A 27,520-nucleotide genomic window follows, 5' to 3' on the forward strand; every position below is an offset into this window, starting at 1 on the left:
GGCCACGAAGGCTGCAGGCCACAAGCTGAGGGCCGGGATCGCGGCTCCCATGCCCGTGTCATCCGCTCACGAGATTGAGCCCATGAGCACAGTGACAGACAACCTATGACAATGGCGCATATCGAAACCAAACAGCAATCGTACTGTTCGGGATTGGTCCGACATCGCCCACCGCCCGTTCCCGACCCGTACTGCAATATCTACGGTAGGTGGTTCCGAGCCGTTGTTCCCCCCACCCTTGGCTCGGATTACCAATGATCATATCCATGTCAGCTACTATACCCATTGCTCGGCCTCAGGGACCAAGAAAACATGGACTCTAGAAGAGGGTGCCAAAATAACTTATTAAAGAGCCCCTTAAGATGAGGCTAAGTTACCTAAATCTTTTTGTGACCTAGGATCGAATTCTTGAGTTTCCTTTCCTCGCCTACCTAGCTCGGGTACCTAGAATTGAAGTGTGGAAGAAAAGAAGAGCTCGGAACCAAACAGGGTTGAGAAAGATCAAGTCGTATGGTTTGACGGATAACTCTTAGCTACCAAAGACCACAAATTTCTTGCATCTCCGGGAAATGCAAACGGCAACACCAGACACCAATTCTTAGAGGCTACTTCCTTATCAACTTATCAGCGACAACTGATTGTGACTGCATGATTGTAAAAGCCATTCCCAATATGATGGGCTCTCGTAATGACCTTTCAATTCGGTAGAAGTACTCGGCGTCTCCGCAGTCGGAATAAGGGCCCTTTCGAAGAAGCCAAAAAACCCCCGCCGTGGAAAAGCAGAAAAATGACCCCGCAACCCTGATATCAGATGCAGTACCGTTCATCTGATAGTCAGGCCACACGGTACAGTCTCTAGTATGCTAGGGCATATTGCACAGTTCATATTGGCCGTGCACGGTACTGCCGTTCTTTGACTAATCCAGGACACCAGCGACCGCCGAGTCAAAAAGTCTGGGTCTAACATCACCTTGGAGAACTTAAAAACGTCCTGTCCGTCATCTTTCCCTACTCTCCCGTTTCCCTCCCCTCCCATTGATTTTGTCTTTCTGCTGTCTATTCACTCGCCATGGCGCCCGCGACCCTCATGATCGATCCCAGTGACGACTTCGTCATGCCTGTCACAAAGTCTGTCCAATCTACCTCGCCACCCAAGCGAACGCTTCTTCTGGCGCCTCCTTCTCTTGCTTCCAATTCCGACGCGCTCACATCTATCCTCGCCGATTATGATCGCTCCGTCACCGATCTCCAGATGCTTGACCGTCTCTCCTTGGGATTGGTCACATTACCTCCTTCCACCTACGACCTTGTCTTGGTCCTGTCCGATGCCTCTTCTATGTTAGGCGAATCCCTCGCTTTGATGAACCGAACTGTCCTTGGATCTCTTGCCGAGTCCCTAAAGCCTAGCGGTCGTCTACAGTCTCAAGATGGCAACAGCCTAGAGGAGTCCACTTTATCAAAAGAAGCAGTTTTGGCCGGGTTGATATCATCGCGGGGTGGTTTTGAGAAACCCGACTACGGTGAGAATGACGGAGCCATTACTCTGAAGTTCGGCAAGAAGAAATCCCAGCCCGCTCCTCTCGCAGATGGCTCTGTCCCTCTAAACCTGAAGAGGAAGCCCACTGAGGCGAAACCGAAACCAGCGATCCCTGCCGGCGTCGGCTTTATCGATCTTGAAGACGACCTTGAGGACGACGATCTAATTGACGAGGATACTCTCATGACTGAAGCGGATCTGGCGAGACCCATCAATATCCGTAAGTAACCCCTGCAAGTGCTTCCGTAGTCGAATATATCCTGACAACATACTAGCTGCCGAATGTCTACCCAAGGCTGGCAAACGTCGTCGGGCCTGCAAGGACTGCACATGTGGTTTGGCCGAACGTCTTGCTGCCGAAGACGCCGATAAGCGCGCAACCGCCGACAAAAAACTTGAGAGCATTAAACTGGCAACAGACGACTTGGCCGAGATCGACTTCACCGTGCAAGGTAAGGTCGGCTCATGCGGCAACTGTTCCCTTGGCGACGCTTTCCGTTGTGACGGATGCCCTTATATTGGGCTTCCTCCCTTCAAGCCAGGTGAAGAAGTTCGCCTGCTCAATAACGATGTGCAACTCTAAAGTTTGACTTATACAATCTTTCTTTCTTCATGGGCAACGATGGCGCAGCACTGCAGGCGTAAATACAAGCTTTACTTGATAGGTGGACTGTTTGCTTTGGAACATGGAACACGATACACAGGCTGCAAGCCACACAAGGATCTCGGGGCAAGGTTTCAAGGAGGGCTCAGATCTAGATACGGAGTTTGTCGGCGTAGGATTACCAACTTAGATGATGACAAAATTGATTTGATTCGCGATATGAATGAGGAAAACGCCAGACCTCCCAATTGTGACAGAACCAACCACTTTATGCAAAAGAACCAGGGCGCCAGCTATATATACAACCAGAGAAATCGTATTCAGGGTGGAATCGAGGCCCGTTCATGACCTGGGCTGGAAATTATTCGGCGTACTTGGTGACAAACTTCTCGCTACTGTCATGATTCGCTGGAAACCTAGCACTGTTGCTGGTTCCCGGTGTTGTTACATGCAAATCGTCCAGTTCGCTTTCATCAAAAGCCGCCGACTCAAGATCACCAGGCTGTGACTTGGCTCGGTGGACGTTGGGTTGACTGGAAAGATCGTGATCAGCCAAAGCAGAATAGGCAGCGCCCCTGCGACGTTCACGCCAGATCCAGTATCCCCAGACGATGACACCAATGACGACGATGACCAGAACAATTTCGCCAGACTTGTAGTATGCTGCCCACTTGGCCTCATCCAACTGCTTTTGGTGTTCCTCGTCGGCGGTCTTAGTACTGTTCTTGGCGTCGCCAACGCTGGTCTTTGGCCCCTTCTCGCCATCAATGCGACTGTCAGCAGGGTCGCCACCAACTCTGCTGATATCAACGCCCATGAAGCGGTCCAGCATATCTCGGCTTCTTCGTGGAAGGTCGAAAGGGACCATATGGGAGGAGTTGTAGACAAGAACATATGTCAAGTTTCGGGCCTCTTGCCAGAAACCAGCTGTCTCGTCCTCAAAAGTCCAGTCACGCCGAGGAGCCCAGTTGCCGGGTGTTACTTCGAAACCCTTCCCACCGTTCCACTCCATCTTGCTAATCATGTTTTCGGTTCCAATGTGGTTGCAAATGAGATCCTCAGCTCCAGAGAAGAGCATGATAGGAACCTCTTTAAGGAGAGCGGGCAGGAGATCAACCGAGGGTTTAGACTTCCTTGCGTTGAAGGCACCTCCAACAGCACCGTTACACTCAGTCCAACCGACAGATTTTTTAATGCCATCGACGTGAAGGGCTTTCGTAACCTCGGGCTTTCTCAAGTAAGGAGTTAGGTGCACCAGATCCGGAGGCCAGTTCATGCCGCAGCTAGGGTATGAATCTTTCAGTCGCACATCGTACATGTTAACGCATGCATTATCGCCGTCACCGTTCTTGGTTAGTCTGAGCATGTTTGACAAGATAGCCTCGCATTCGCCGTAATCAACATGGCCGACATCCGAGGCCATTATTCTTTGACAATTGCGCAGATCGCCTTGCAGTTGCTTGTGCTCGTCGGAATCCTTCTTGATTAGACCCTTCTGTATGGCAAATGTAATGTAAGCGGGATACTGTTCGATTGGGTCGATCCAGCCATTGCCAATCAATAGTCCTTTCAGGTTCCATGCGGTTGCAGGATTCTTCATATTGCGATCGAGAATAGCCCTAGCGATATATGGGATATGCTGTCCGGCGTAAGACTCGCCTGCGATGTATATCTGCGTTGTTCTTAGCAAACTGAAATGCCCAAAAGGAAGAGGCTGCTCACATCATCGCGATCGTACTGGGGAAACAGAGCGAACCACTTCTCAAGGAATTTGACAAATTGATCCGCCATTTCTTTGAGTTCGTGTATATAGTTATTGGTGTCAACCGAGCTGAAGCCGGTGCCTACAGGGTTATCGACGAACAGTAGGTTGGCGAATTCGTTCCACGAGCCATTGTTGTAGACCAAATGGTCTTGATCCTTGAGTCGATAGGGGCCAATTTCCATCATGGAGCCATCTTCTGAACTACAGCCTGGTCCACCATTGATCCAAATAACGGTCCGTTGTCTATCAGCGATGTGTTGGTTCTCAAAATGCCAAAAGAACAAGTTTCCATGCGTATCTGGGGTGACTTCGATGTGACTAAAAGACACGCAGATGCGTCAGTAAGCCTGGAGCAAAGGGAGGAAGCAGTTTGACTAACCCAGCGTGCATCTTGACATCGGGCCCATCGGTGGGCAAACCCGGAAGGTCGCGAACATAGTAGTCGGCAGCTGCAGCTTTTGTTGCGGTCGCGTCGTTTAAAGCGATGGCTAAAGTTGGTGCGAGGCAGAAGGAGACAAGGGCGGCCCATCGTCTCGGGGGCGGAATCATGGATTTGAGGACCATGATGAAGTTGCGGACGAAGGACGCCGCGGGTGATGTTAAAGAACACAGAAAGGAAGGGCGAGTACTTATAAGAGGACGGAATGTGAAGATCAAACAGACAAAGAATTGAAGGTCCTCGTCGTCGTCGAAGACATGGAAAGCAATCAGAGTTGCTGTTGGAATGAAGGTGCCTTGGTTGATAAAGGGACAATCCAGCCAGTACTTGGGACCTAAGTTAAGGTACGTTAGTCCAGGAGAGATGAGGTGGCCCCTCGGGACCCCGGGACGGGTTCTAGTGGGGGCGATGCTGTAGCTTCGCCTTAGGTTCCGTACTGTCGCTGGTCGCAGCTGTGGCTTGGCGCTTTAATTCTGGTTGCAGTGGATGAGGTAGGGAGGTAATTCCTCCGGGCAAGGGGTCTACTGCCCGGGCATTTGCCTCTAATTTGGACTACCTACTCCTTTGATGTCCATAAGTACCACACAGTTTCTTCTTCTTCTTTTTATTTTGTTCTACTCCGACGCAATCAATAATACATCATCTTTAATTTCCTTATGCCAGTTCCTGTTGGCCGGCATGTTTGTCTCTTTAGTATCGTGGCGCTGTTGACTTTGCTCCTACTGGTACTCAATAAGAAATAGCTTCGTGAACGTCGGACATAACAGCACCAATAGTGCGACACGGTACTAACGTCAGATAAACGGTATGCATTATTCAATGTATCGACGGCATGACCTCAACCTAATGATCAATCGTCACTGGCTTACTCTGTTGTTTTCCCTGATATTCTTCCACATTTATTTATGACCAAGTTCAAAATCAATAAGATGTAGCGGTATGCAATATTGGCAAGGCGAGAGGAATGGATAAAAAATCTCGGTGCATCTGCTGGATAATCACTATTGCTCCGGCCTATTTATGAACTAACTTTCAAGCTATGGAGTACCTACCCAGGCAGGTAGACAGATAGATAAAGGTGGTACCTTAGGTAGGGAGTTTCACAACCCTCCAACTAAACCAATCAGAGTCTCCACCACATTCACTTTTGTGAAGTCCTATATTCAAGGTGCAACTGAACGTCTATCAATATCAGAAGACAGCAATCAATAGCACAAGCCTTCAGTATTTACCACCATTACTTGCCTAGCGTACGCGCCACTGACTTTTCCTCAGCATTGCCCCTCGCCAGAGAACAAAGAAGAAATGGCAGCCTCTGGGAAGACTTTTATTGTCGAGCATCTCGACCCAGAGCTAGGCCCTTGGTCCGAACTCGAGTATCTGGCCATTGCACGCGAGACACAAGCGGCTCATGGTTCTTTCATCCTCTCCAGTTTGCCTTCTGCGTTCCAGGTTCCAGCAGACCTGGCCAGCAACCCCGCCTTCACTGCTGAGCAGCGTGGTGTTGAGGAGCTCTACGCCGCCAACAAGTCGCGAGTTTGTCTGCTAGATCCATCAGCCGCCAAGGATCTCTCTCCTGAGGATGGTGAGAGCTTTGATGCCTTCTTATTTGGAGGCATCCTTGGTACGTACAATGCATGAGGAACGGTAGACGTACTGTCACTAACGTTTCATGTTTGTGTGATAGGCGATGATCCTCCTCGAGGTTTGTGACGCTGAGGAAATTTTTTTGTTTGATACATATTGACCAGAGATCTTAGACCGTACTTCAGAGCTTCGAAAGAAAGGCTTTGAAGGTCGCAGACTCGGCCCCAAGCAGATGACAACAGATACGGCCGTCCGGGTTACTCGTATTGTTGTTCAAGACAAGGGTTCGTTATCCGCCTATTGGCCCCTGTAGCTCGGAAGCTTATGATAACCACCAGTGCCACTTGATCAGGTGCCCTACCTGGACTTCCCTGAGCTCAAATTCAACGAACACGAGAGCACCGAGATGCCCTTCCGATATGTACAGGGTGAAGACGGCAAGCCTGTCATGCCCAAGGTTTGTGGAGCCACTTAACCATACTCGCCAGAATCTAACAGTCTCCTCTAGGGTATGGTCGAGTTGATCCAAAAAGATGCTGATAAGGCCGTGGATGATCTCTTCTAAATAAATCAAAATAAACAAGCTATCCACTGTCTGGACCCAGTTGCTGGGTATAAGACTTGACTATTCTTTGCCATCACCAAGGACTACCTAAACATCGCTCCAGCAAGCGTGATTCTTCATAGCAATGCAGTTGAACTGCCAACTAAAGACTTGTGTAATGAGTTATTAGCTAGATAACTATGTTTTCATGCGGATGAAGATAGCAATAAGCCTCAATATCTAGCCTCTGAACCACGTACATTACTTTTGGACGGTCTTGAGTTTTGGTTCGCAGTTCACAATTACCTAATAATACCAGGTTCTTCCAGCTTCTGCCGGCTACCTACTAACCTATCTAGTTCTCAAATACATGATAGCCGAGCCCATGAGTTCTGTGCTCGCTTCCAAAACTGCGTGTATACAACACGCGCCTTTACATGAGTGGTGACTTTGCTCCATAGCCGCCTATTCAGCAAATAAATAAACAAAGAACAAATAAAGCACAAAAAGAACTTGATAGAATTGCCAGGTTTCATGGCAAGGGCTTTTGTATGGTGTAAAGTTCCTTCTGAAACCTCCTCAGGCTCTGCTCGGTTCAAGCAAGTGAGACAGGTCTTTCTTCATGCCAAAAAAGCCAATGCAGATAAGCGGAGATGCAACAAACGCGATTGTTTTATAGTGTCACTTCAAGCTGCTAACCTTATTGATACGCCGACAAATAACGAACAGAACCAAGTGACTCGATACTAACGTGAGAGCATGATTCTATTTACCGTTGCCAGATCTAGATCATTGTTCGATGTGCGAGTTCCTCGATGGCGAAGGCTCTTCTCGCAAAATGTGACTCGAAAATCGCCAGACCCGCTGCGCATTCTCTTCTGCGGATCTGATGAGTTCAGTTGCGCTTCTCTGGAAGCTCTTCACGAAGAGCATCGCCACAATAAGAACCTCGTAGAATCGTTGGATGTAATGGTTTTGCCGCCACGACGCATGGGAAGAGGTTTCAAAACACTGAGAGAAGGTACGCCAAATCTATGAGAAAAACACGATATTGTGCTTATTTATATATCGATTCAGTACCTTGTAAGTTGCTGGCAGAGAATTTGAGATTGAATATTCACCAGCGCAAAACCTTCACAGGATGGGATGTAAGTTTGCGTGCTTCCTCACTGAGCACTTCCCGGGAACTCAGTGACTAAAAACGGTAGCTCCCTGAAGGAACAAATCTTGTGATAGCAGTGTCTTTCGGACTATTCGTCCCGCCCAGGATCTTAACTTCGGCCAAGTATGGCGGACTCAACGTCCATCCTTCTCTGCTACCTGAGTAAGTCTCATGCCGCATACTTCCACCAGAAACCTAAACCTAAACTAGTCTTCGTGGGCCTGCTCCTATCCACCATGCGATTCTCCAAGGATATGACTACACGGGAATCTCATTACAAACATTAGACCACAGAACCTTCGATCATGGAACTGTCCTGTCTCAAACCTCCCGTCCCGGAATATCGATACCTCCAGGCTGCACCGTCCAGGAACTGACAAGTCTCCTGGCACCAATTGGAGCGCAAATGTTAATTCAAGGTCTACGAGATGGAGTCTATGTGCCGCCTCGCCGGAATGCAGGATGGAGAGCAGAAGAGCTGAGCGACGAGCATCTCGTACACGCGCCCAAGGTCACAAAGGCTGATGGACGTATAAAATGGACTCAGTGGACAGGGGACGACATTGTGCGAAGGATACGAGTTCTTGGGTCCGTATGGACTCATGCTGTCAACAGGAAGGGAGATAAAAAGCGTTTGATTTTCCAAGATGTCGAGACCATATCCTCAAGGGATATCGGGAATCATGGAGCAAAAGTCCGCCTCCTCGAGGACACTGGGGTTGTCTTGGAGACTCCAATTTGGGATCAAGGCGATGGCAGCTGTGCCATAGGCGCTCTGGACGGCAGCGTAATTCGTGTGAAGAAGATTAAGGAGGAAGGGAAGTCGCAGCGTGATGCAATGGTGGGACTGAGGGGATACATCGCTGATGACTAGATCTAGGCCTAGGCTTTGAGATCTATTATGTTCATGTTGCAACGTTGAAGTCAGGTTTTTTGTCGTGTAATGAGGAAAAGTATGGTCCATACCATGGTAGCATAAGTCGTTCAGTTTTCTCCGCCTATCCATTTTGTATGACACTTAAAGGGTATCGTTCAACTCCTAGTTCCTGTTCAACCACCATATCAAGTCTCAACGACTCATGCAAGTCTTGTCCGAATCCATTCTGCCCATTTGCAAAGATCCTCCATATATTCTAGCAGCTTTCCCAAATCTGCCCGCGTGAGTTCTTTGCCCTTCATTCTACTATCCTCGCCACGGGGAATGACATTCTCCTCGACAACTTCCACGATTCCGTCCTCGAGTACCTTCAAGGTAATATTGGCAGTGGAATCTCGGAATGGGAAGACAACTTGAAGGTGAGGAATCGGATGAACCCACAGCGTAACGTCAAGCTTGACCTCCGGCGCAGCCGCAGGATGCTCGTCAGTCACAGAAGCTGAGCTCATAAACTCCGCCAACTCATCTCTGGTAGTTAAATTGGATTTCGGCCCCGGCGATGCGGTGTCTCCTTGTTTGGGTAATTTCTCAAGTTGGTTCGTCTGTGATCCAAAGCTGTTCTCTAGCAAAGTTGCGACAAACGCATACTGTCGAAGCAAGGGGAGCATTTCGATGAGCTGCTGAGGATGAGAGAATGGAATTTCAGTCACCACTTGTGAATATATTTGCTTATAGATATACAGTGTGTTCTGATGAGGCTTGATGATAGCTTTCTGATCTTTGTTGTAGATGCGGACATCACGGCTGCGAGAGATTGCACGGAGCTCGCTAGGATCCTGAGCACTTCCGGGGGGGATAGGGAAGAAGAGACTGTCAAAAGTTGGTGAGTACCCAAACAATGGGTTTGCGTTAACATTGGCGTATGAGTGCAACCGGAGCCAGTCGTTCTGGGGCAGGATGACAGGAGGGTCAAAGGTGGCGACGAACATAACCTGTGGCACCCTGGCTGTTGAGAGATCTGGCTGGAGCATCTCCATGCTAGCATCCTTGTTTTCTTCTGAGTGCGGAAGCACGACGTTATCGGGTTCCTGCCAGTCCAGATTGGGACGCTTAGGGTCCATCGAGGGCTCTGCCTTCACAACATCCTTGGAGATCCAGTCCTCAGAGACGCGAACAGGCATGTGGCCCATGCCTCCTGTTGAAGCACACCCGATGAGAAGGGACCAGACCGGTTCATGAGAAGAAGCGAATGAAGCCAACTTGGTGTTGGTTGGCTGTACAAGGCGAAGGGCCTTCCAGTACTGGAGTGCAAGGCCCACTCGGTCTTTCGAATGCATAACGGGGTAGCCGTGTCGCGTGCACATCGCCATGGTAGACAGCTCACTGTCCGGCTTGCCACCGATTCCGGGCTCATCACGAAGTCGAGCAACATCCCATTGGTGAAGCCTTTCTAAGCTCACATAAATACCAGCCAATGCCTCATGACAGTCGAGACCAGGGATGATGCTAAGCTTGTCAAGGACGGCTAGTCGCTCGAGATTGGCCGCAAACTTGTCAAGAGTTTTTGTCAGTGGGCTCTGGTTGGGAAGAAGTTGCAAGTCCCTCAAGAGAATCTCGCTTGCTCGGGTAACATGGTCGGTAACGGAGCGAGCAGATTCTGGGAAGGCCAGTGATATATTCTCGACAATATTATTGTGCAGGGTGATTTCCAACTGAATGGCTGAGCCCGCTATCACAAGAGTTCTTTGCTTTCGGCCGTCGGGTGCTGTATGATCCTCCGAAAGGCAGTCCAGCCCTATTCGCTGCGCTAGGCGCTCGAGTCCTGCCTCGCTCACAAGTCCCTTCTTCTGCTACACTGAATTAGTAAGACGTCCGATCGCATAGGGGGCACTATAATTACATCCAATGTGGCTATGATCGTTTCCAGGCGCTTCAATTTGTCGTCCTCACTCGCCAGGGCACCCAAAGAGCCCAGGCCACCAACGCCGACATTATCGAGTCCCATATCGAGCCCATTGGGTATTCCAAGGGCGCCCATTGCGGCGGCTGTCGAAGGGCTGTCGAAGTTAAGAGGAGCATTAGATGCGTGCGCCATCAAGCTTGATGCGGCAGGCGACTTCTTGAATTGTTGAGGGGACGATCGTGGTCCCCTGGGCGAAAAGACAACATGGGCAGGATTTGAGAAGGGAGTTGATACAGGAGGAGTCGCGGCGGCGAGTTGCGAGGGGGTACGGCCCTGCTGCGAAGCATGCTTTGCGGCTGTTGGTGTCGCCATCGCGAAAGTGATGATGCCCTCTTGTGAGGGCGCGAATAGATTTGTATCTCTTATATAAGGAGGATGTAAACTGCGCCGTGTCGACAGATAAGTTGCACTTTCGGAAATGGCTTCAACACGCGGCAAGGAATCTGGAGATTAACGACAGGTCGCCCTGGTTCGGCTCGAAATGTTTGGAGCTCCAGGTTGAAAGCAACAAAGATGGATCCGATAGGTGAAGAGCTCTGGCCGTACCTGAGTTGGAGTCCGGCCCCACCGAAGCCGAGCCGATAGTGGAGGAGAAGTCGGGCTACTGTACAAATTAAATATGAAATGTAGCCCAGTGGATCGTCTCCTTAACATTGAATTCTTCACATCAACATGTCTGCTTCGAAAACCTACCGAGCAGCCCAATCGGCCGCGAAAACTGAGCTTATGGCTACGACTCATCTCAAAAATATAGAAATCGGGAAGCGCTCCATACGTCTCTTCGTCTCGCCCGCGCCAGTCAATTTTGCTGAGAGACGCTCTGTTCTGAGAGCGCTTGAACAATATGGCCCAGTAGAGTTCTTCAAGCTCATGCCGGTATGGCTGAAATCGAACTGTGTGGACACTAGCTGTTATCGCTGACTATTTTAACTGTAGGGTCAAGGTTCTGCCTTCATATCACTGATGAAAGAAAGTGAAGCTGCCACCAAAGCCGTCTCTTCAAGCCCAGTCAACATTACAGTTCCTTCATCCTGCAAGGAGCCAAGGTCTGTCGTGAAAGTTGACGGGCTAAAACCGCGTTTTGAAAAGCAGCCTTCGCAGTCTTTTAGGTCAGAAGACAACAAATTTGTCATCGAAATAACAGAGTCTCCCGCATATAATCATAAGGGCAGCTCCAGCTCCTTTCTCGCTAGCGTCTGGCCAGACTTTGTCACAAAAAATAAGACTCTTGCTTCAGAAACTCTACAACAGTCGCTCCCTAATAGTATCGCAGCTAGGGGCTTGAGCCATTGGGCCGTTGATTTCGGACACGAACCAGCAATGGATTCCAGAAAGATTGACAGATTAGAAACCCGCAATTGGATTCCAACGAAGATAAAAACACCGCCTAGAAACCCAATACCGCAGGCAGTGGGAGAATGGGTGCGTCGAGAACATATACTGCCCCGCCAGCAATTAAGGATGGATGAGCAAGCGACGCGTACCACTTCCGAAGACCAAGACATCTGAATCAATCTCAGCTTCATTGCCCAAGGCTTAGGCGGCACTTGCGCAACACATTTCTACAATTCTCCACCTTGTTAACTCAGCCATGTTGACGATTCGCTTCATTCTCTGCACCAGATCTTGACTACTTATCGCAATATGCAGCGCAGGACTGGGACAAAGGATTACACATGAACCCAGGCACAGATATAAGGACACTGTCAAATGCATGCAAGACAGCTAGACAAAGAACGGGGTTCACCGAGCAGTCTGGCAAGCGATTTCTCCATGCCGTATTGATGTCTGATATTCACCCACCCTGCTTTTCCGAACCACATTACAGTTCACACTAAGATAAGTGTGACGCTGATTGGGAAAAGAAACAAGTAGAGCTTCCAAGCAAGGATCTTGGTATGATGTGACCTAGTTGGGTTAGTCTTGTCTGAAATGCAGGGTCAAAGGGCCAAGATTGATCTTACTAACTTAATTGACACAAAAGAGACACCCGAATCAAGAAATTCGGGGCGGTCCACACCCCGGTAGATGAGCCACGATTCGGCCAAAGCCACCAACTCTACGTCACTACGTAGCAGAGACGGCTTCTTGCGACGAGGATGCTATACAACGATATAGCCTGTCTTGGCCTTGATCATGACGGATTTCGGCACACACGAGACCTGGAACAGGGCTTAGTGATGACGTCTCATGTAACGACTCTGCACAATGTTGGTTCGTAGCATTGGCTCCATGAATCCATGACACGGGAACCCTCATATGACCGAGTGACTATATATCTCGGCCTGCTTCTTTCGGTTTCTTGCCATTTATTTTCGTATTGTCTTACTTCGTACATCACTTCCAGACGGCAAGCGGATTCGTTTCCTCTTCATAACTGCATAATTTCCTGCAATCTTTGAGGAGCAGACGCTCAACACTACCACTACTTCCATACCATACCATACCATAACCATCAAAATGGGTCTGGGACGATTCATTCACCATATTGGTGCCTTTTTTCTCTTGGCAGCAACAGTCATGCTCATTGTCGTGAGCATTACAGCCCCTGTTGTCAATGACATTGCCCTCCTCAAGGTCAACTTGAACGGCAACTCTGGAGGAGGAAATGGTGTGAATTTCGGAACTTTTGGGTATTGTGTCACAAGAAGCAGCGGGAGGTAAGTTCATACCACCACCGTGTCTGATTTCGTCGTCTAATAACCCGTAGCGATAGCTGTACAAGCGCTCGCATTGGCTACGATCCTTCCAATGCTGTCGCCGGCACCGACTTCTCCAAGGCTGGTTCGGACACTGCAAAGGCCCTAACATATGTCATGGTCCTGCATCCTATTGGTGCTGGACTTTGCTTCATTGCCTTCCTTCTGGCTCTTGGTGCCGGCATCTTTGGCTCCCTCATGTCCACGCTTGTTTCGCTCCTGGCCTTCTTTGTTACTATCATTGCCCTGGCTTGTGACTTCGCTGGATTTTCCATTGTCAGACGACGTATCAACCGAGACACCTCTGCCAGTGCTCGCTGGTCTGTTGGTATCTGGCTCGTCCTCGCCGCGGCTATTCTCTGCCTTATTGGCACTATCGCCGTCTTCGTTACCTGCTGTTCTGGCCGCCGTCGCCGCAACCGCGAGAACAAGAAGATGGCGGCCTACAACTCTTCTCCCACCCGCTACTAATTAATCAATTTACGTTTCGGTAGTGTTTGTCATAATCAAATACTTGCCGCCAGCCAGAAGAAGGGGGGGTGTAATAGCAACATTTGGAATACGACAATGGCCAGACATGGTTTTCCAAATACGAAATCATGAAGTGTGAATATTAATGGAGACGGTACCAGCCTAGGATGTGTCACGACGACTTTTTTCTTGTCTTTATATTTATTCAGGCCTAATATATATAACCATATACCATTCTGATCCTCCTCCAGTTGAGACAGTGCTACCACTAATCCAGAAGACGGGAAACATTTACACCATCCCACAACGGCAGGAGAAGTGTCTCAAGTCGTGGGCTCTGCAGTGCCAAATCATTGAACTGTCTCACAGCTAAAACGTTTTTCAATTGATCACCTTTGAGCTCGTCATCACCGACCGCTTTGTCGTCCGCAACCAATCCTCGACGCAGCACATTATCTGAGACGATGAGAGCGCCTGGCCGAAGGATTCTGTTCGAGTTACCAGGCTCCGACAACTCGAGCAGTTGCTTCAAGTATCCCGGATAACCAGTCTTGTCTGCATCAATGAAAACAAGATCATAGGGCTCCGTAGGCTTGAGTTTGGGTAGACTATTCGAGCATCAGTAATTTAGTGTGTAAAATGATACATATCTGAATAACTCACGACTCAGAAGCAGGGCCAACGATGATCTCAACATTATCGACTCCGTTGGCTGCGAAAGCCTTCTTGGATAATTCAGCGTACTCAGGCTCGAACTCCAGGCCAGTCACAAGTCCACTCGGTCCCACAGCGTCAGCCCATACGAGGGCAGAGAAGCCAACGTAGACCCCGATTTCTAGAACTATTGGCTGGTGATCAGTAGTGCTCTCCTGGCTGATGAGAAAAGCCTCAGGGAATCTTGTTCCATGTCAAGGTATCTTGACCTACCCCTTGTAGCACGAATAGATTTTGCGAGAAAGGTATTATATTGAGACTGAAAAACAGAGCTCATATAATAAGAGTCCTCTCTGTTGGCAGAGATATGCGCATGGTAATCACTGATGTGCTTGGGTAACGGGGTCGAGTGTTGCTCTGCGTAGTCAGTGACTTTTTGGCCCAGGTGCGGCGAGGTATAAAGAGGAATGCTGTTGTCTTTCATCTTGGCTTGATTGCGAGAAGGATGTTTTCTGAAGGCTTTGGATGTCGGAGGAAATAAATAAAGCCTGAAAGCGTTGTTTTATACTTTTGTCTTCGGTACTGTAGCTCGGAGATAAAACTGACCACGAAGGAGGGGGTTCTGCCAAATGGACAGAGTGCAGCAAGATCTCAGACTACAGCCAACATGGAGGGAAACGAAAGCCAATGTAACAGGAGCATGACTTGACGGTTCAGCAGATTCTATTTAAATCTAGGTAGTTTATGGTATCTGGATGCCGTGTCTCCAATAGAGATTCTATGTCAGATTATATGAATCCTACCATCGATGAGATGGTCGAAATCGTGCTTTTCCTTAAGGGGAATATGCCACAACTACCTAACTTAGGAGTATACCTACCTAGGTACTAGGTAGGTATGGGAGTCCCCATCTACAGCTTCCAGGAGATCCCATCCTGCCCCGCATTGTTAGGTAAGGACATTGACGTCAGCTTGGAATGACAAAGCATTAGGTCGGCGGTATGCCTCTCGATCCGATCCTTACTCCGACTAAATTCCCGCCGGTAAACGGGCATTCAATGGGTGCGGTTCTCTTCATTAAGTGAGAGAAGTAAACAAAAGGAGGGGACGATCAATTGAAAGCTACTAGTCATCTATGAATCCAAAGATAATCTCAAAGGCCCTATTCCAAAGATCTTGCAGACATGACACCAATTTTTTCTAAACACCATCTTGCCGCTTCAAACGTATCCCTTTCGGTGGTTCTTCGTTCAGCGCCCTTTCATTACAAGACTAAATCCGAAGCTCACAGAAGCATCATGCTGGCAACACCTGCAAAGACGGCGATACCAACAGAGACGCGGTTGTAGGTGGCTCCGGACTTGGGCACTGTTACAGGAACTGAGGGAGCATTGTAGTGTTTGCCCTCTCCAGGCTTCTGCTCAGGCTGTTGGGGAGCAGGAGCAGGGATGGGGACAGGCTGAACCTCAGGTTTCTGCTCGGGGTAATGAGGGGCCGGAGCCGGAGCCGGCTTCACTTCGTGGTGAGGGGCGGGAGCAGGAGCTGGAGCTGGCTTCACTTCGTGGTGAGGAGCAGGAGCGGGAGCGTGATGGGGATGGCAACCCTCAGGCTTCGAACAGATGTCCTCCTTCTTGGGCTCGTCGACCTTGTGGTGCTGATGCTTGATCCTGTCACAGATGCTAGGCTGGCCATGGTGATGGACCCTGTCACAGATGTCCTCCTTCCTGTCCTCCTTCTTGTCCTCCTTCTTAGGCTCCTCCTTGGGGTGCTCATGCTTTGGCTCCTCCTTGGGGTACTCATGCTTTGGCTCCTCCTTGGGGTACTCATGCTTGGGCTTCTCATCAGGGTACTTTTCTTTCTCCCCTTTCTCCTCTGCAGATTTCTTCTCCTCCTCGGGCTTCTTCTTAGGTTCCTCGATGACGATGACCTTAGGGCCCTCTTTATGAGGCTGTTCAATCTGAGGAGCCACAGGTCGAGTAGCTTCAGGGGCCTTGGTCTCCTTAAGAACAATGATAGTCTTGTCTCCATGCGTGTATGTCTTTGCGTGAGGATCCTTTTCCTTTTTCTCCTCTTCCTCCTCCTCTTCTTCTTTGGCCTTGGTTTCTTTAGGAGCATGCTTGGTGGTCTTCGCTACTTGTTCAGCAACCTCCTCACCAGTGGCTCCAAGGGCCTTGCAGTGCCAGCAGCCAGGCTGTGCCCAGTTGCCGTGGCATTCCTTGCAAGGCTTGCGAACACACTTGTCACCGACACATCCAGGACTGAGAGTAGGTGCATGGGTAGTGTAAGAGGTGTGGAAGTGGACCTTTGGTTTATGGATATAGTCGTATTTCTCTCCATCAAGCGTGTAGGGGCCCTTTTGGAGGTGGCCTGAGTGATGGTGATGATATCCAGTAGTTTTTGTGGCAGGATCGTAGGTAGGATCAGGGGAGTATGAGGAGTGGCTGTGGCTGTGGTGGTGATGGCGGTTTCCTCCAGCCTGTGCAGCCTTGAGCTCAAGCTCATCCTCTTTCTTCTGCAGCTTCTCCTCCAGCTTCTTGGCCGCTTGTTCAGCTTTCTCCCCCTCCGTCTTTAATTTTCCAGCCTCAAGTTGGTCCTTGTTGCCAGCACTTTGACCCTCATTCACCTCCACCTTAAAGACAGGGGCGGCAGCGTCCTTGTGCTCATGCTTGGCAACATCAGCCTTGGACTCGCTCTGCCAGTCGAAACGGTTGGCCTGAGCGAGGCCGTTGACGAGGGCCATGAAGGCCAGAGCGTTGTATCTCATGCTTGATGTTGATGTAATGCAGTGTTTAGAAACAAAAAGTAGACGCAAAGGAGAGCGGAGAACTTCCCTTGGAGTGTGCCTTACTAACTAAGGAAGCAGGAGAACTCCAAGGAAGACGAAAGCAGCCGGGATCAGATCCTTGATTTATACTTGGTATGCTGTCAATGAACTTTCCATTGAAAGAGGGGAACTTGAGTTTTTCACTGCAAATATGACTCCGGAATACGACAGGAGAAGCCAATTGCCTGGGTGACGGAACGCCATGTCGCCATGGAATCATCTCTAGGCTTGTGTCCTCGTACGATCAAGACTCCATGAGGCGGTAAGCACTCGTTTATGCTTGAGAACAGTCCAATGACTTCTTATTTATGAGCATTCCCAGTCAACACGGAGGGGCCGACCGATATCCTGCTAGTGTAAGAGGCGGATCAATCGAAGGATAATAGATGAGGAGCGGCCATCGAGTGGAACAAGGGATGGCAAACTGTTGGGAAACATGCCGATTCCAAATCCAATTGCTGTTTTGAAGCTACCGCTGAACGACCGAACACTCCGCCCACCAGCCGCGTTGTAAATACTGCTCGCTATCAACTTGCACAATCTCGGCCTCTTCTTGTTTTTGGCAATCCCCCAATTCTCTTTCTCGCCAAAGATAATCTTACCCTAACGCCCCTGATACTAATACAGTAAATCGGTCCCATGGTAGTTATTTTGCTTCTGCCTGTTTCTGCTCCCTATTCGGTCTCCTATTCCTCTGGTAGACCTGAGAACAGCCCAAATCGCATTCGGTGGCTCTGAGCTTATGTTAGCATATGGCGCCAATGAGAAAGTATGTTGTGTAAACAAAATGAAGAGAACATGTTATAGATGCGGAGACGCAAACAAATAGAGGGGTGGCATGGCAACATACGAAGGGTAGCTTGGGGATGACGACTCCCAGGACAGCCAATAAGTTAATAGTAAAGTATGTCAAGTCGTAATGCGTATAATGAGTGCTGACGAGAAACAGTGCAATCGGAACACCAAGAAGAAACTTCTTGGTGGGCGTGTACTGCGCGCCATTGTCAATTTGCTCCCACATGTTAAGGTTGTCAAAAGCGCCACTGTTGAAATCGAAGGGAACGCCACGAACATGGTGGAACATGATGTAAGAGAAAAACATGTATGACATATTGACAAGCGTCCATGAAGTCTCCTGCGAAACACCCGGGATGGCGTCAAATATGATTTTGGCGCATACGATCAGGACGAAATGAATGGTCCAGGCACCTAAGGGGCACTACACTTTAGCATATGGCTCTCGGGGACTGTTGTGCAAGTGAAGATACAGATGCGCAGCAAAAATGGGCCAGGCATACCTTTAGCATTTGTCCAGTTGGCGTTAAGGTTAGGCAGGGAAGCTTGGTCGCTGATCTGTTCAAGAGTCTCGGGAGGCTCATGGTAAACTTGGAGGATACTGCTAGATCTCCTCCTTCGGGCTCCAGCCCCCCCTGTTGCGTTTCGTTCGGGCATGTTGAGATAGATGCTGCCTCGGCGCGGAGTCTTGTTCGCCGCGTCGTAGGAGACGGTGCGCTGGAGTAAGATTGGGGAAGACAGCTTGGCGGTATTGACAGGTCAATTTGCAGAAGGCGTAAGTCGAGTGGGAGGAGGAGAGAATCGGCGAAGAACAGCACGGGTGCAAACACCCAGAGTTTGCGTCGTCGATAAAAGATGGGACGGTTTGAGTTCAAAGGTAAGTAACTTGCTCCCCCTAATGATGTCACGGCGAAGGCGTTCAAAGGCAAATGGGAGGCCAGTGCAAGGGCAAAAGAGAGCAGCCGTGTATGATTGATGCTGGAGATAACGGGAACGGATATAGTCGGCCAAACACGATATTAGAGCCAAGTAAGAAGATGTAACGCGCAGAATAGAATAGTTGACAATACTGGTAGCAGACAGCAGAAAGTAGTTGGATCAAGAGAATGGATATGGAAGGACTGGACGAGATGAGAGGGGCCGCCGAACCGGAATATTCAATGTCCCCCGTATGATGGTCAACGTAGGGGGAGCCACTCTCATAAGATGGCAGGATGGAAAGGAGCAACAGCCTATCAGCCAGCAAGAGAAAGGGACACGCAATGCAACCAGAACGAGGGATGGGGCTACCTAGGGGAGGAAATAAAACTCGGAGCCTTAAGCCAGCTGATAAAAAATATTTAGGTAACTTACTCAGTATTAATTGTAGCTTTTGTGGGATTTATTTTGTCATCCTATACTTGGGTCTTGTGTTTTCTTGCTCCCTAAGGGCTACTTCGCAGGGTCGGTCGGGTTAGGCGGAACAGTGGAGCCAGTGCTGAAATTAGTGGTCGTGGTGGGTGAGCTTGCAGCAGTAGTCCACTGGAGCATGGTTAGTCCGGGGGTTTTTTTTATTCAGGACCTCCAATAAAACGTTCGGACCTAGGAATCCGCGGGTTTTCTTCAGGGGATTTGACAGTCAATACGGTGTGTGATGACAGCCCTCCAGAACAGTCTAGGTGTCTATAAGAGCCACAGGACGTTGAAAACTGGGATCAAGAGTGTTATTTTTTAAGTGATATAGGTTTGTACAGTGACCTCACTGGTGAGGTTTGCCAGGGCAATCACTTTTTTCTCTCGTGGACTGTAAAAACGATGCAACATAAGCGAGATCTGGCAAAGCCTCGTGGGTATTGGATTCACCAGCGAGATTGCATTGCAATATATAGCACATGTCTTAATACCCGAGATGAGGAAAAAGCGCTATTATCCGGGGCTGGCCTGCGGAATGATATGTCAAAGTTGCAGAAAACGTGACGCTGGCGCGGATTATACCGTGACCAACTGATGGTCCTCGGCGCCATAGAACGACAACTATGGCCACGAAGCAGAGGGTAAGACAGCCGACAAAGACCCACGATATCTTGATCGGTGTGTGTGCATATTTGGAAATCGGCTGATATCGAACGTCTTTCAGAACATCCAGGCTTTCGTGGCAATTCATCTAATAACCCCAAGGCTAGCCATGGCGGAGTGGTTACCCTAGAGGCATGGATAATCTTCGGGGTTTAAAAATAGCCACGGAACTTGAGGATGAGACAGACATCTTTCTCCTGTGGGCCTGCATCTCCTATTCGCTGGCTGCGGAATTTTCTCCCAACTGGGCTCTAACTTAACATAGCCATCTTATCGATATCATCACAGCTTTCATTTCACATCTCCCCTGACACCATCAAATAAACTCTTCGCACCTTGCCTTTGCGAATCTTGAAGTATCAGCCACGATACTATCCCAAGTTGCAGAAGCCGTGCACAAACGATTTTATTGCTAGAATTTTTCGGGAGTGATTTTTCACTCGCGACGCTCAGGTACGTTCATAGTTGCATTCGTTGAATCCTCTAGCTTTCAGCAAGCCAAATGGGAGGTTGTGTATGATCAATCATCGCGCCACCTTATGACTAGAGTCTTTTCGGATGCATTCGCGCTCCCTGTGCTCATCGATGAGCAGTGTTGATTAAGTTTCTTTGACCAGGAAAGTCACGAACAATTTCGAGGAAGCCAAGTGGCCCTCAGAAATTTGCTTGAGGTTGAGTTTCACGTAAAGTCGGATGCGCCAAGGTCTGAAACACACTTCAGACTCGATACTGCGTTCAAGCTGGCACGTTTCTCAGCTCCGATAAGGACTGCCGGTACCGCATAAGTGTCGCGCTGAATTTTGTTGCGCATCGGTATGGCAGTTGAAGAATTCGACCCAGGCGAGGTCATTTACTTATCCAGTGGAGACGAAGCAGCGGCAGCTGCTAGAAAAAGGCCTCTCGAGGATGATTCAACACCTGAGCCCAAGCGCTTGAGGAGTCATGCGCGTGCTGCCAAAGTCCCCAGAATCGAGGAGCAATCTGTAAAAGGACGGAAGCCCACAGAGTCGACAGCCGTTGGCAAGTCCTCAGCACAGTCATTCACATCAGGTGACTCCGCACCCGAAGATTCTGGCGAAATCCCTGACTACAAGCAAGGTAGTGCCAGCTTCAAAATTCCCAACCTCGTCGATAAGAAAGGCGGCTCCTGGCTTAAAAGGTTTAAGGACTGGGTCAAGGCATTCCATGCCCAAAATCCGGGAAAATGTGATGCCATTACCTCATCATTAGCTTACTCTGCTTATGGCTACTATATTGACCACCACGCTGGCTTGAAGCCCAAGAAGAGGAAGAACGCAAAGCAAGTTGCAAAGGAGCTCGAAAGCACCGGCGAACTTCAAGCTCTTATTGGAAATCTCCATTCTTTGGGCGGCTGTGGGCCTAATCAGCCAACTCTCGACAGCTGGGTGACAAGGCAACCCCGACAGGAACCTGACAAGAAAAGTAAAAACCTACGCGCTTCTAGCATAAGCGAGGGAGAGATTGACGAAAGGGACGAGGATGGCTCCGAAAGTGAAGCTGAGTACGAACCAACCTTAAACAAGAGTGAAAGGACTGGAGAAGACGGCGCAGATGAGTACGCATCAGGCATGAAGATACCTGCAAATGGCAACTCAATCTCCAAAGTTTCAGACTCCCAGAGCTTACCACCGATTAACACTCACCGGAATGTTCCCACCGGTGATAATGCATTAGAACAACAGCGCAGATATTTCCCGTCGGCCATGGATCCTGCCGAGATGTGTCTTCTCTGTGGGCTGAATACACATCTAGCACCGAGCTGCCCATCCCTTATCTGCTCTTCATGTGGAAGTTTGGAACACTCAAGAATCTGTTGCCCTGGAAAGGAGCGATGCAAGAAATGCCGCCAACTTGGCCACCAAGCAGGCCAATGCACTGAGAAACTGGCTCTGACCAAGGAAGAAGGTCTTGCATGCGTCTTTTGCAGCTCAATAGATCACCTTGAGGAGCAGTGTACACAGGTGTGGCGATCGTTTTGCCCGGATGTATCTACAGTCAGAAAGGTTGCGTTTATTCCTGCATCGTGCGCTGTGTGCGGTAGTGATAGGCACTTTTCTTCGGACTGCAATGCGCACCGCAATGCCGTCTCTAATCCTACATGGTCTGTGAAGAACCGCGATCAATATATTGACCCGGATTGTGGCTCAGTGCCGATCGAAGGGGAGGCGGGAGGGCAGCAGAATGCCAGAGCCACAAGAGCACCCGACCTCAAGATTCGCGGCCACGCTGTGCGGACGACCAACATTCATTACTCCGAGAGTGACGACTCCGAAGCGGAGTTTCTAGGCCACAAACGCGTTCAGAAGCCAGCGATCGGCCAAATTCGAATGGCCAGTAACATCCAAATGCCAAACATGCAGAATGGAGGGTCGAGACGAAACAACGGACAGAATGGCGTGCCGGTCCAACCCCCTCTCCCTCCTGGACCGCCTCCCGGACTACCGCCCATGCGAAGTTCCTTTGGACACCCGCCTCCACCGGGTGCTCCGTCTGGACAATTTTCATCGCTACCCCGGAAGCCTCCTACCCAAGACTATAGGAACGTCCCCCCGCCATCTCACCACGGCTCTCAGGGACCCGGAAGGTCGCATGCTAGCAATGGGCCTCAAGGATCAAAGCCTAGAGGAGGTGGACGTGGAGGTCGTGGCGGTCGTGGCAGTCGTGGACGGGGCAGGGGCAGAGCGAGGGGCAGGTGACTGCTTCTGGGTTGAACGAAGCACCAACACATATGCATTGCTTGGAATCGAACTAGAGATGATGGAGAGTTGTGATGCCCTTGGAGCAGGGCATCCTACGAGTTGGTTGGTGCACAGAAGCCGAGCTGTCCGCCCACAGGGGGGACTTGCCCCTACTTGGCGAACGGGCTTTTCGATTATGATACCCGCCAGCCTGTGCCTCATTAGTAGCACCTGGTACTCATATGGCAGATTCCCCTTGAAACAAAGTGGGAAACGACGAGACTGAAACAACTGTGAACCACGAATACCAATAGTTTTTAAGCTATGAATAAACATATGGAACGAAAGAGGGCTCGGATATGCCAACAAGCTTAGATGGCAACGCGAGTCGAAAATATCTGATTCACAGGCTTAATTACACAGTTTCTTGTCAATGCATATATGGACCAGGGTCATGCACGGGTAGGGCCCGCTATTGGCTGTAATTTGTAGACACCACAAATCGGTTTTAAACAAGAGGTTTTGCGCCTGAGTGGATAAATCACTTCTTCTCCTAAGGGCCAGGAAGTGTCCGAGATAACATCCAACTGACTATCTTACCCAAGACCGCCGAAAGTGAAGCTGCATCTCCAGATAGTTAGTCGGGGACAGCACCCAATTAAATGATGTCCTCTCAAGCAAAAGACGGTCGGCTGTCTGTGTGACAAGAGCTCGCAACAATGCAGCATCACATTCGCGAAGCATAATCACTCACAGTGCCCCGAGTGGAGGCAGCGATCTATTGCCACGAGTCTGGACGCGACAGGATTGTGTCGTTTACTAGTCTCGTGTTGAGATGGAGTCATCTCGAGGACCCGTTCAAGGTTCATACAGGGTTGTGCCGAGGAATTGGTGGGGAGAGAGCAAGAAGCTTAATGGAGATGCATGTTTTAGGGTTGGGGCTTTCTCGACCTTTGCTTTCAATGGATCTTCTTGAGAGCAAGGTTGTACCAAGAAGGATGTGATAGGCTGGGATGTATAGTAACGAATGGATGACATGCTAGCAGAATAATGTGATGTATGCATTTTAGGTGTGTTGTGCAGTTGAGTCTCCCTGTGTCGGTTAGGTCGAGGGAATCCTGCATGATTCGTCCTTGGATGAGTTTAGGGCAGACATGCGAGTTTCGGCGATGAATAGTTGATGTCCTGTAATGGCACGATTCATACTCAAATGCTAGATTGAGCGACGTTAGACTCTGACAGTTTCCAGATTGAGATCTTGCAGTCCAGGAGCCCGCAGAACAGCGCAGAACTTGACTACCACGTCCCGTCCCGCTTTGGTTGAGAGTCAAGATACTAACCTAACCTGCTGCCAATGACTTACATCGCGATGGATGGAAGTTGAGTGTTGTCAGAATAGCCAATCATGGCGCGACAGGCATGGTTGAAACAACGCGACTATCGCGTTCATGTACACGCAATTGATTGGTTGAAAGATATATGCATGTTTCCAAGGCGTGGCAGAGGGACCATCTCCACAGTCCAGAAGCGCTATCGATAAACACCCGAGGCATGGGATGCACTTCCAAGATACATCCATACTTACTCCGTACTTGCGTTCAAAATGTGGGAGGCCTGAGCTGAAGGATTAACCGAGCCTTAAAGGAGTGGAAGGGTGTAGGAGTGGACCTGATAGACGTGGCGAGATTTAAAATAGGAAGCATCTGCATTGAAAGAGTTTGCAGCTGGTCTCGCGAGTGGTTGTTGATGCAGAGGCCAGCAAAGTACTCTCCAAGTAGGGTGCCATCGTGCCCTCGCGGCAGATCTGCAGCAACAAGGATAGCGGCAGAACAGACCACGGTGAGCCAACCAATCATGAAGCGATCGCAACGCGTTGTCGGTCAGTCATACAACGTCCAGTCCAACGCGCACAAGTATGGATACCTCGATCTAGACACGCAGGTGGGTCGAAAAATAATACGCACGCACAAAGAGGCTGACAGAAATGTATCGTGGAGTTGAGGGCTAAAAATGACCTGCTTATTTATGTCAGCAGCCCTGTCTTACTATGGTGAGAGAGCTTTGGTGTGCGTATTATTCTGCGATCCACCTGACACGACCAGGGTGATCTGAGTTCTGAGTCACCGACAGCCAGTCGTCGCTGGCAGAGGGTGACCATCTCGCGATAGGACCAATGCAAGAACCTGCAGCCGGCAGAGACGCTAGAGCAAGAGAATGGAGTTGGAGAAAGGGGAATTTCCATTTTTCTCTTTTTCCTATGAAGCCAAAAAAGAACGAGGCTGATCTCAGGGACCGTAGCGAGACAGACAGAGAGGGAGATACAGATATATCTCGACCGCCCGGACCCGGCGCTCATGGTCTGACTCGATCCTTTCGTCCTTTTGATTCACAAACAAATCTGCCTAGTATCATTCTATAAATTGTTGACTTATCAGACCATTATCATTGTCTACTATCCTCATCTACCTGCTTGCTCTTTTCTCTATTGACTGTCGTTGTTTGAATAACACCCCGTCTCAACTTACAACAAAGACTCAACCTCGTCTTGGATTAGAATATTGATATCACACCGTTTTGCATCATCATAAACATTGTTACGCCGGCACTTGACAGCAACCGCAGTTATCAAGTATCAGAGACGGATCTACGAGGCTAAAGTCCTCCGCGACATGCGATTACAATGGCGTCCTCAACAGAACAACTATTTCTCGCCATCCTGAGAAGTGACCACATCAAGGACTCTCTTCTTCCTCACCTCTCATCCAATGATCTCTGCAACATCCGTCAATCTTCGTCGGCTTGCTGCAACCTCCTTACCAAGCGTATCTTCACCCGCCTACACATCTCCTTCTCAGCCTCGACGTTTACCAAGTCAGCTCGAGTGGCTGCTCTCGCTCGTATCGGTCATCATATTGAGCATCTTACCTTCTACTTCCCCCATTCTGAGGCCACTTTCCTTCCTCCTCTCATCCATCCAGTTTCTGGCAACGAGATATGCTTCCTATACACTCCTCACACAAGCATGGGCTCTGTCCTCTCTCGGCCCAAGTACGCCAACGCTGAGCTTGGTGACATCCTTACCCAGCAATACCCTCCTCTCTTCCATGCCGCCACCAATGTCCCTAGCTTTATCAACGCCATGCGCAGTCTAACCAACATGCGCCATCTGACTATCAGATGTCCTGGCCAGGATCCTAGAGAGCGATATCGCCGTGACATTGTCGACTATGCTCTCATCAGCTTGCGTATTTCCCTTGAGCGTGCTCCTCTGGAGAAGCTTCGCAAGCTGTCCCTTTCCCAACTGCACCCTGCGGCTTTCAACTACCTTCGTCACGTCAACGGCTTTGGAACAGTCCCATCAGCCGGAAGACGCTGGCGCCAGATCAACAAGCTCTCCATCTCGGTAGATGCTTGGGACTTTTATGGAACATCGCCAGGTCGTGACCATTTGAAGATCTTGGACGAATACGTCCGCACATTTGCCCCCAATCTAGAGAAGTTCGCCTTCACATGGCTTGGCCGCAAAGGGCCTTGCCCAGTTGCTCTAGCTTCTGACCCCCTCTTCTCACCGCCCCGTGCCTCCAAGAAACTTTTCCACGAGGTTACATCTCCTATGTCTCCCCTACCTGAGACTCCTGGAAAGGGGGCTATCTACTTTCCGAAACTGCGATACCTTCAAGTTCGCAATGCTGTTATGAATGCCCCTCAGCTCAGCAACTTGATCAACTCACACCGCCCAACAGTCAAAGAGTTCGACTTCGAGAGTGTCGTTCTTGCTGATAATGGTAACTGGGACGATGTCCTTGCGCCCATCGACACCGATGATTCCTGGTCTCGAAGCAACAGCATGGCCGCCCAATCAGAATACAGTCTTGTCACGAGCCCCAGCTCAGAACATCTTCCTAGCCCCAGTGCTGCTGTAACTGCCGCTAGTCGTGAGCTTTTCGATATGGACCTCGGTGGCTTCCCTTTCGGCGACACTGAAAACGAAGTCGTTGATGACCCTGCTGAAGAGATCACTGCCAGTGAACAGTTTTCCGCCCCTGCATATGAATCAGATGCTGGATTCAGCACAAAACTTAGAAAGAAACGCTCTCGTCGCCGCAGACGCAAGCATCGCAGCAGTGTTGAGGATGCCCTTGAAACGCCGTCTCCTTCACCCAAGTCCTCTCAACACTCCCTATCACGCCGCCACAAAACCTCTCGTCCTCGACTCCAACCTTTTGTGGAGGAACAAATCCTCCGCCCCTCAACTCCTGTCCCCAACATCACCGCCCCCATCTTGATCAGTGATCCCCAGCCTGTGCTGCTACAACCCACAACCTATGACCCAACAGCAAGGAGGAATGCCAGTCGAGATCCGGATGAAGGCATTTCTCCCGTGCAGCGCAACATAGAGCAGGAAGAAGCCCACCGTCTTCTGGCTGAAGATGCTGTCGCGAGAGTGAGCGCCTTGCAAAAGGCCAAGGCCGCTGTCCTGTCCAAGCTGAGCCGCGAATTCTGCAATAGCAAGAAACCCCGCGTCGGTGAAGCTAACGCATGTCGCTTTCTGGCAGGCCGGGATATTGGTACGGCATTTGGCCCCAGCATGGTCATGGAGGATCGAAGAGCACTGGAGAGTCGGAGCGTATTAGTACCCTTGATGTTCAGTCGCTCATGAACTGAACGCAGTACGAGAAACATGAATGAAATGATGGCGGGCTCCGGGAAATAGTGGGAACACTCTTGTAATAACGATACCATGTCCTTCGTTTCTTGATGTATTTACTATCAGTATTTCTTTCCACTGACAACGAATATTATGCTTTGTTATGAACAATGCCTTCGTTGCCTCTCATAATGTGC

The 27,520-nt window shown here is 49.7% G+C and overlaps 12 protein-coding genes across 12 annotated transcripts; 7 read left to right on the forward strand and 5 right to left on the reverse strand.

Annotated features, from left to right (window-relative positions):
- Window positions 1–1,069: 1,069 nt before the first annotated feature.
- On the forward strand, window positions 1,070–2,120 carry FTJAE_11755 (Fe-S cluster assembly DRE2; the record flags this gene model as incomplete). The annotated part of the gene is made up of 2 exons (XM_037344731.1): window positions 1,070–1,757; window positions 1,813–2,120. 2 exons carry the CDS (start codon window positions 1,070–1,072, stop codon window positions 2,118–2,120), a joined length of 996 nt encoding a protein of 331 aa, XP_037201201.1.
- Window positions 2,121–2,502: 382 nt separating this feature from the next.
- On the reverse strand, window positions 2,503–4,470 carry FTJAE_11756 (carboxypeptidase D; the record flags this gene model as incomplete). The annotated part of the gene is made up of 3 exons (XM_037344732.1): window positions 2,503–3,813; window positions 3,864–4,224; window positions 4,286–4,470. 3 exons carry the CDS (start codon window positions 4,468–4,470, stop codon window positions 2,503–2,505), a joined length of 1,857 nt encoding a protein of 618 aa, XP_037201202.1.
- Window positions 4,471–5,650: 1,180 nt separating this feature from the next.
- Window positions 5,651–6,497, forward strand: FTJAE_11757 (carboxypeptidase D; the record flags this gene model as incomplete). The annotated part of the gene is made up of 5 exons (XM_037344733.1): window positions 5,651–5,969; window positions 6,033–6,050; window positions 6,106–6,216; window positions 6,271–6,389; window positions 6,441–6,497. The coding sequence occupies 5 exons, from the start codon at window positions 5,651–5,653 to the stop codon at window positions 6,495–6,497; spliced, it is 624 nt and encodes a 207-aa protein (XP_037201203.1).
- A 738-nt stretch (window positions 6,498–7,235) lies between these two features.
- FTJAE_11758 (methionyl-tRNA formyltransferase) lies at window positions 7,236–8,512 on the forward strand (the record flags this gene model as incomplete). The annotated part of the gene is made up of 4 exons (XM_037344734.1): window positions 7,236–7,497; window positions 7,554–7,624; window positions 7,685–7,800; window positions 7,849–8,512. 4 exons carry the CDS (start codon window positions 7,236–7,238, stop codon window positions 8,510–8,512), a joined length of 1,113 nt encoding a protein of 370 aa, XP_037201204.1.
- A 203-nt stretch (window positions 8,513–8,715) lies between these two features.
- On the reverse strand, window positions 8,716–10,790 carry FTJAE_11759 (mediator subunit med1; the record flags this gene model as incomplete). Its single annotated transcript, XM_037344735.1, has 2 exons — window positions 8,716–10,365; window positions 10,416–10,790. 2 exons carry the CDS (start codon window positions 10,788–10,790, stop codon window positions 8,716–8,718), a joined length of 2,025 nt encoding a protein of 674 aa, XP_037201205.1.
- A 360-nt stretch (window positions 10,791–11,150) lies between these two features.
- Window positions 11,151–11,987, forward strand: FTJAE_11760 (uncharacterized protein; the record flags this gene model as incomplete). The annotated part of the gene is made up of 2 exons (XM_037344737.1): window positions 11,151–11,354; window positions 11,415–11,987. 2 exons carry the CDS (start codon window positions 11,151–11,153, stop codon window positions 11,985–11,987), a joined length of 777 nt encoding a protein of 258 aa, XP_037201206.1.
- Window positions 11,988–12,938: 951 nt separating this feature from the next.
- Window positions 12,939–13,648, forward strand: FTJAE_11761 (palI; the record flags this gene model as incomplete). The annotated part of the gene is made up of 2 exons (XM_037344738.1): window positions 12,939–13,138; window positions 13,195–13,648. The coding sequence occupies 2 exons, from the start codon at window positions 12,939–12,941 to the stop codon at window positions 13,646–13,648; spliced, it is 654 nt and encodes a 217-aa protein (XP_037201207.1).
- Window positions 13,649–13,916: 268 nt separating this feature from the next.
- FTJAE_11762 (caffeoyl-coa o-methyltransferase) lies at window positions 13,917–14,786 on the reverse strand (the record flags this gene model as incomplete). The annotated part of the gene is made up of 3 exons (XM_037344739.1): window positions 13,917–14,256; window positions 14,312–14,489; window positions 14,576–14,786. 3 exons carry the CDS (start codon window positions 14,784–14,786, stop codon window positions 13,917–13,919), a joined length of 729 nt encoding a protein of 242 aa, XP_037201208.1.
- An 801-nt stretch (window positions 14,787–15,587) lies between these two features.
- On the reverse strand, window positions 15,588–17,066 carry FTJAE_11763 (cyclin-dependent kinase inhibitor 1c; the record flags this gene model as incomplete). The annotated part of the gene is made up of 1 exon (XM_037344740.1): window positions 15,588–17,066. The coding sequence occupies one exon, from the start codon at window positions 17,064–17,066 to the stop codon at window positions 15,588–15,590; it is 1,479 nt and encodes a 492-aa protein (XP_037201209.1).
- Window positions 17,067–17,812: 746 nt separating this feature from the next.
- FTJAE_11764 (ORM1-like protein) lies at window positions 17,813–18,578 on the reverse strand (the record flags this gene model as incomplete). The annotated part of the gene is made up of 3 exons (XM_037344741.1): window positions 17,813–17,860; window positions 17,977–18,335; window positions 18,425–18,578. The coding sequence occupies 3 exons, from the start codon at window positions 18,576–18,578 to the stop codon at window positions 17,813–17,815; spliced, it is 561 nt and encodes a 186-aa protein (XP_037201210.1).
- Window positions 18,579–20,791: 2,213 nt separating this feature from the next.
- Window positions 20,792–22,693, forward strand: FTJAE_11765 (AIR2; the record flags this gene model as incomplete). The annotated part of the gene is made up of 1 exon (XM_037344742.1): window positions 20,792–22,693. One exon carries the CDS (start codon window positions 20,792–20,794, stop codon window positions 22,691–22,693), a length of 1,902 nt encoding a protein of 633 aa, XP_037201211.1.
- A 2,662-nt stretch (window positions 22,694–25,355) lies between these two features.
- Window positions 25,356–27,335, forward strand: FTJAE_11766 (uncharacterized protein; the record flags this gene model as incomplete). The annotated part of the gene is made up of 1 exon (XM_037344743.1): window positions 25,356–27,335. One exon carries the CDS (start codon window positions 25,356–25,358, stop codon window positions 27,333–27,335), a length of 1,980 nt encoding a protein of 659 aa, XP_037201212.1.
- Window positions 27,336–27,520: the final 185 nt, after the last annotated feature.

Source organism: Fusarium tjaetaba (assembly GCF_013396195.1).
Source record: "Fusarium tjaetaba strain NRRL 66243 chromosome Unknown NRRL66243_c0000300, whole genome shotgun sequence".
Taxonomy (NCBI): domain Eukaryota; kingdom Fungi; phylum Ascomycota; class Sordariomycetes; order Hypocreales; family Nectriaceae; genus Fusarium; species Fusarium tjaetaba.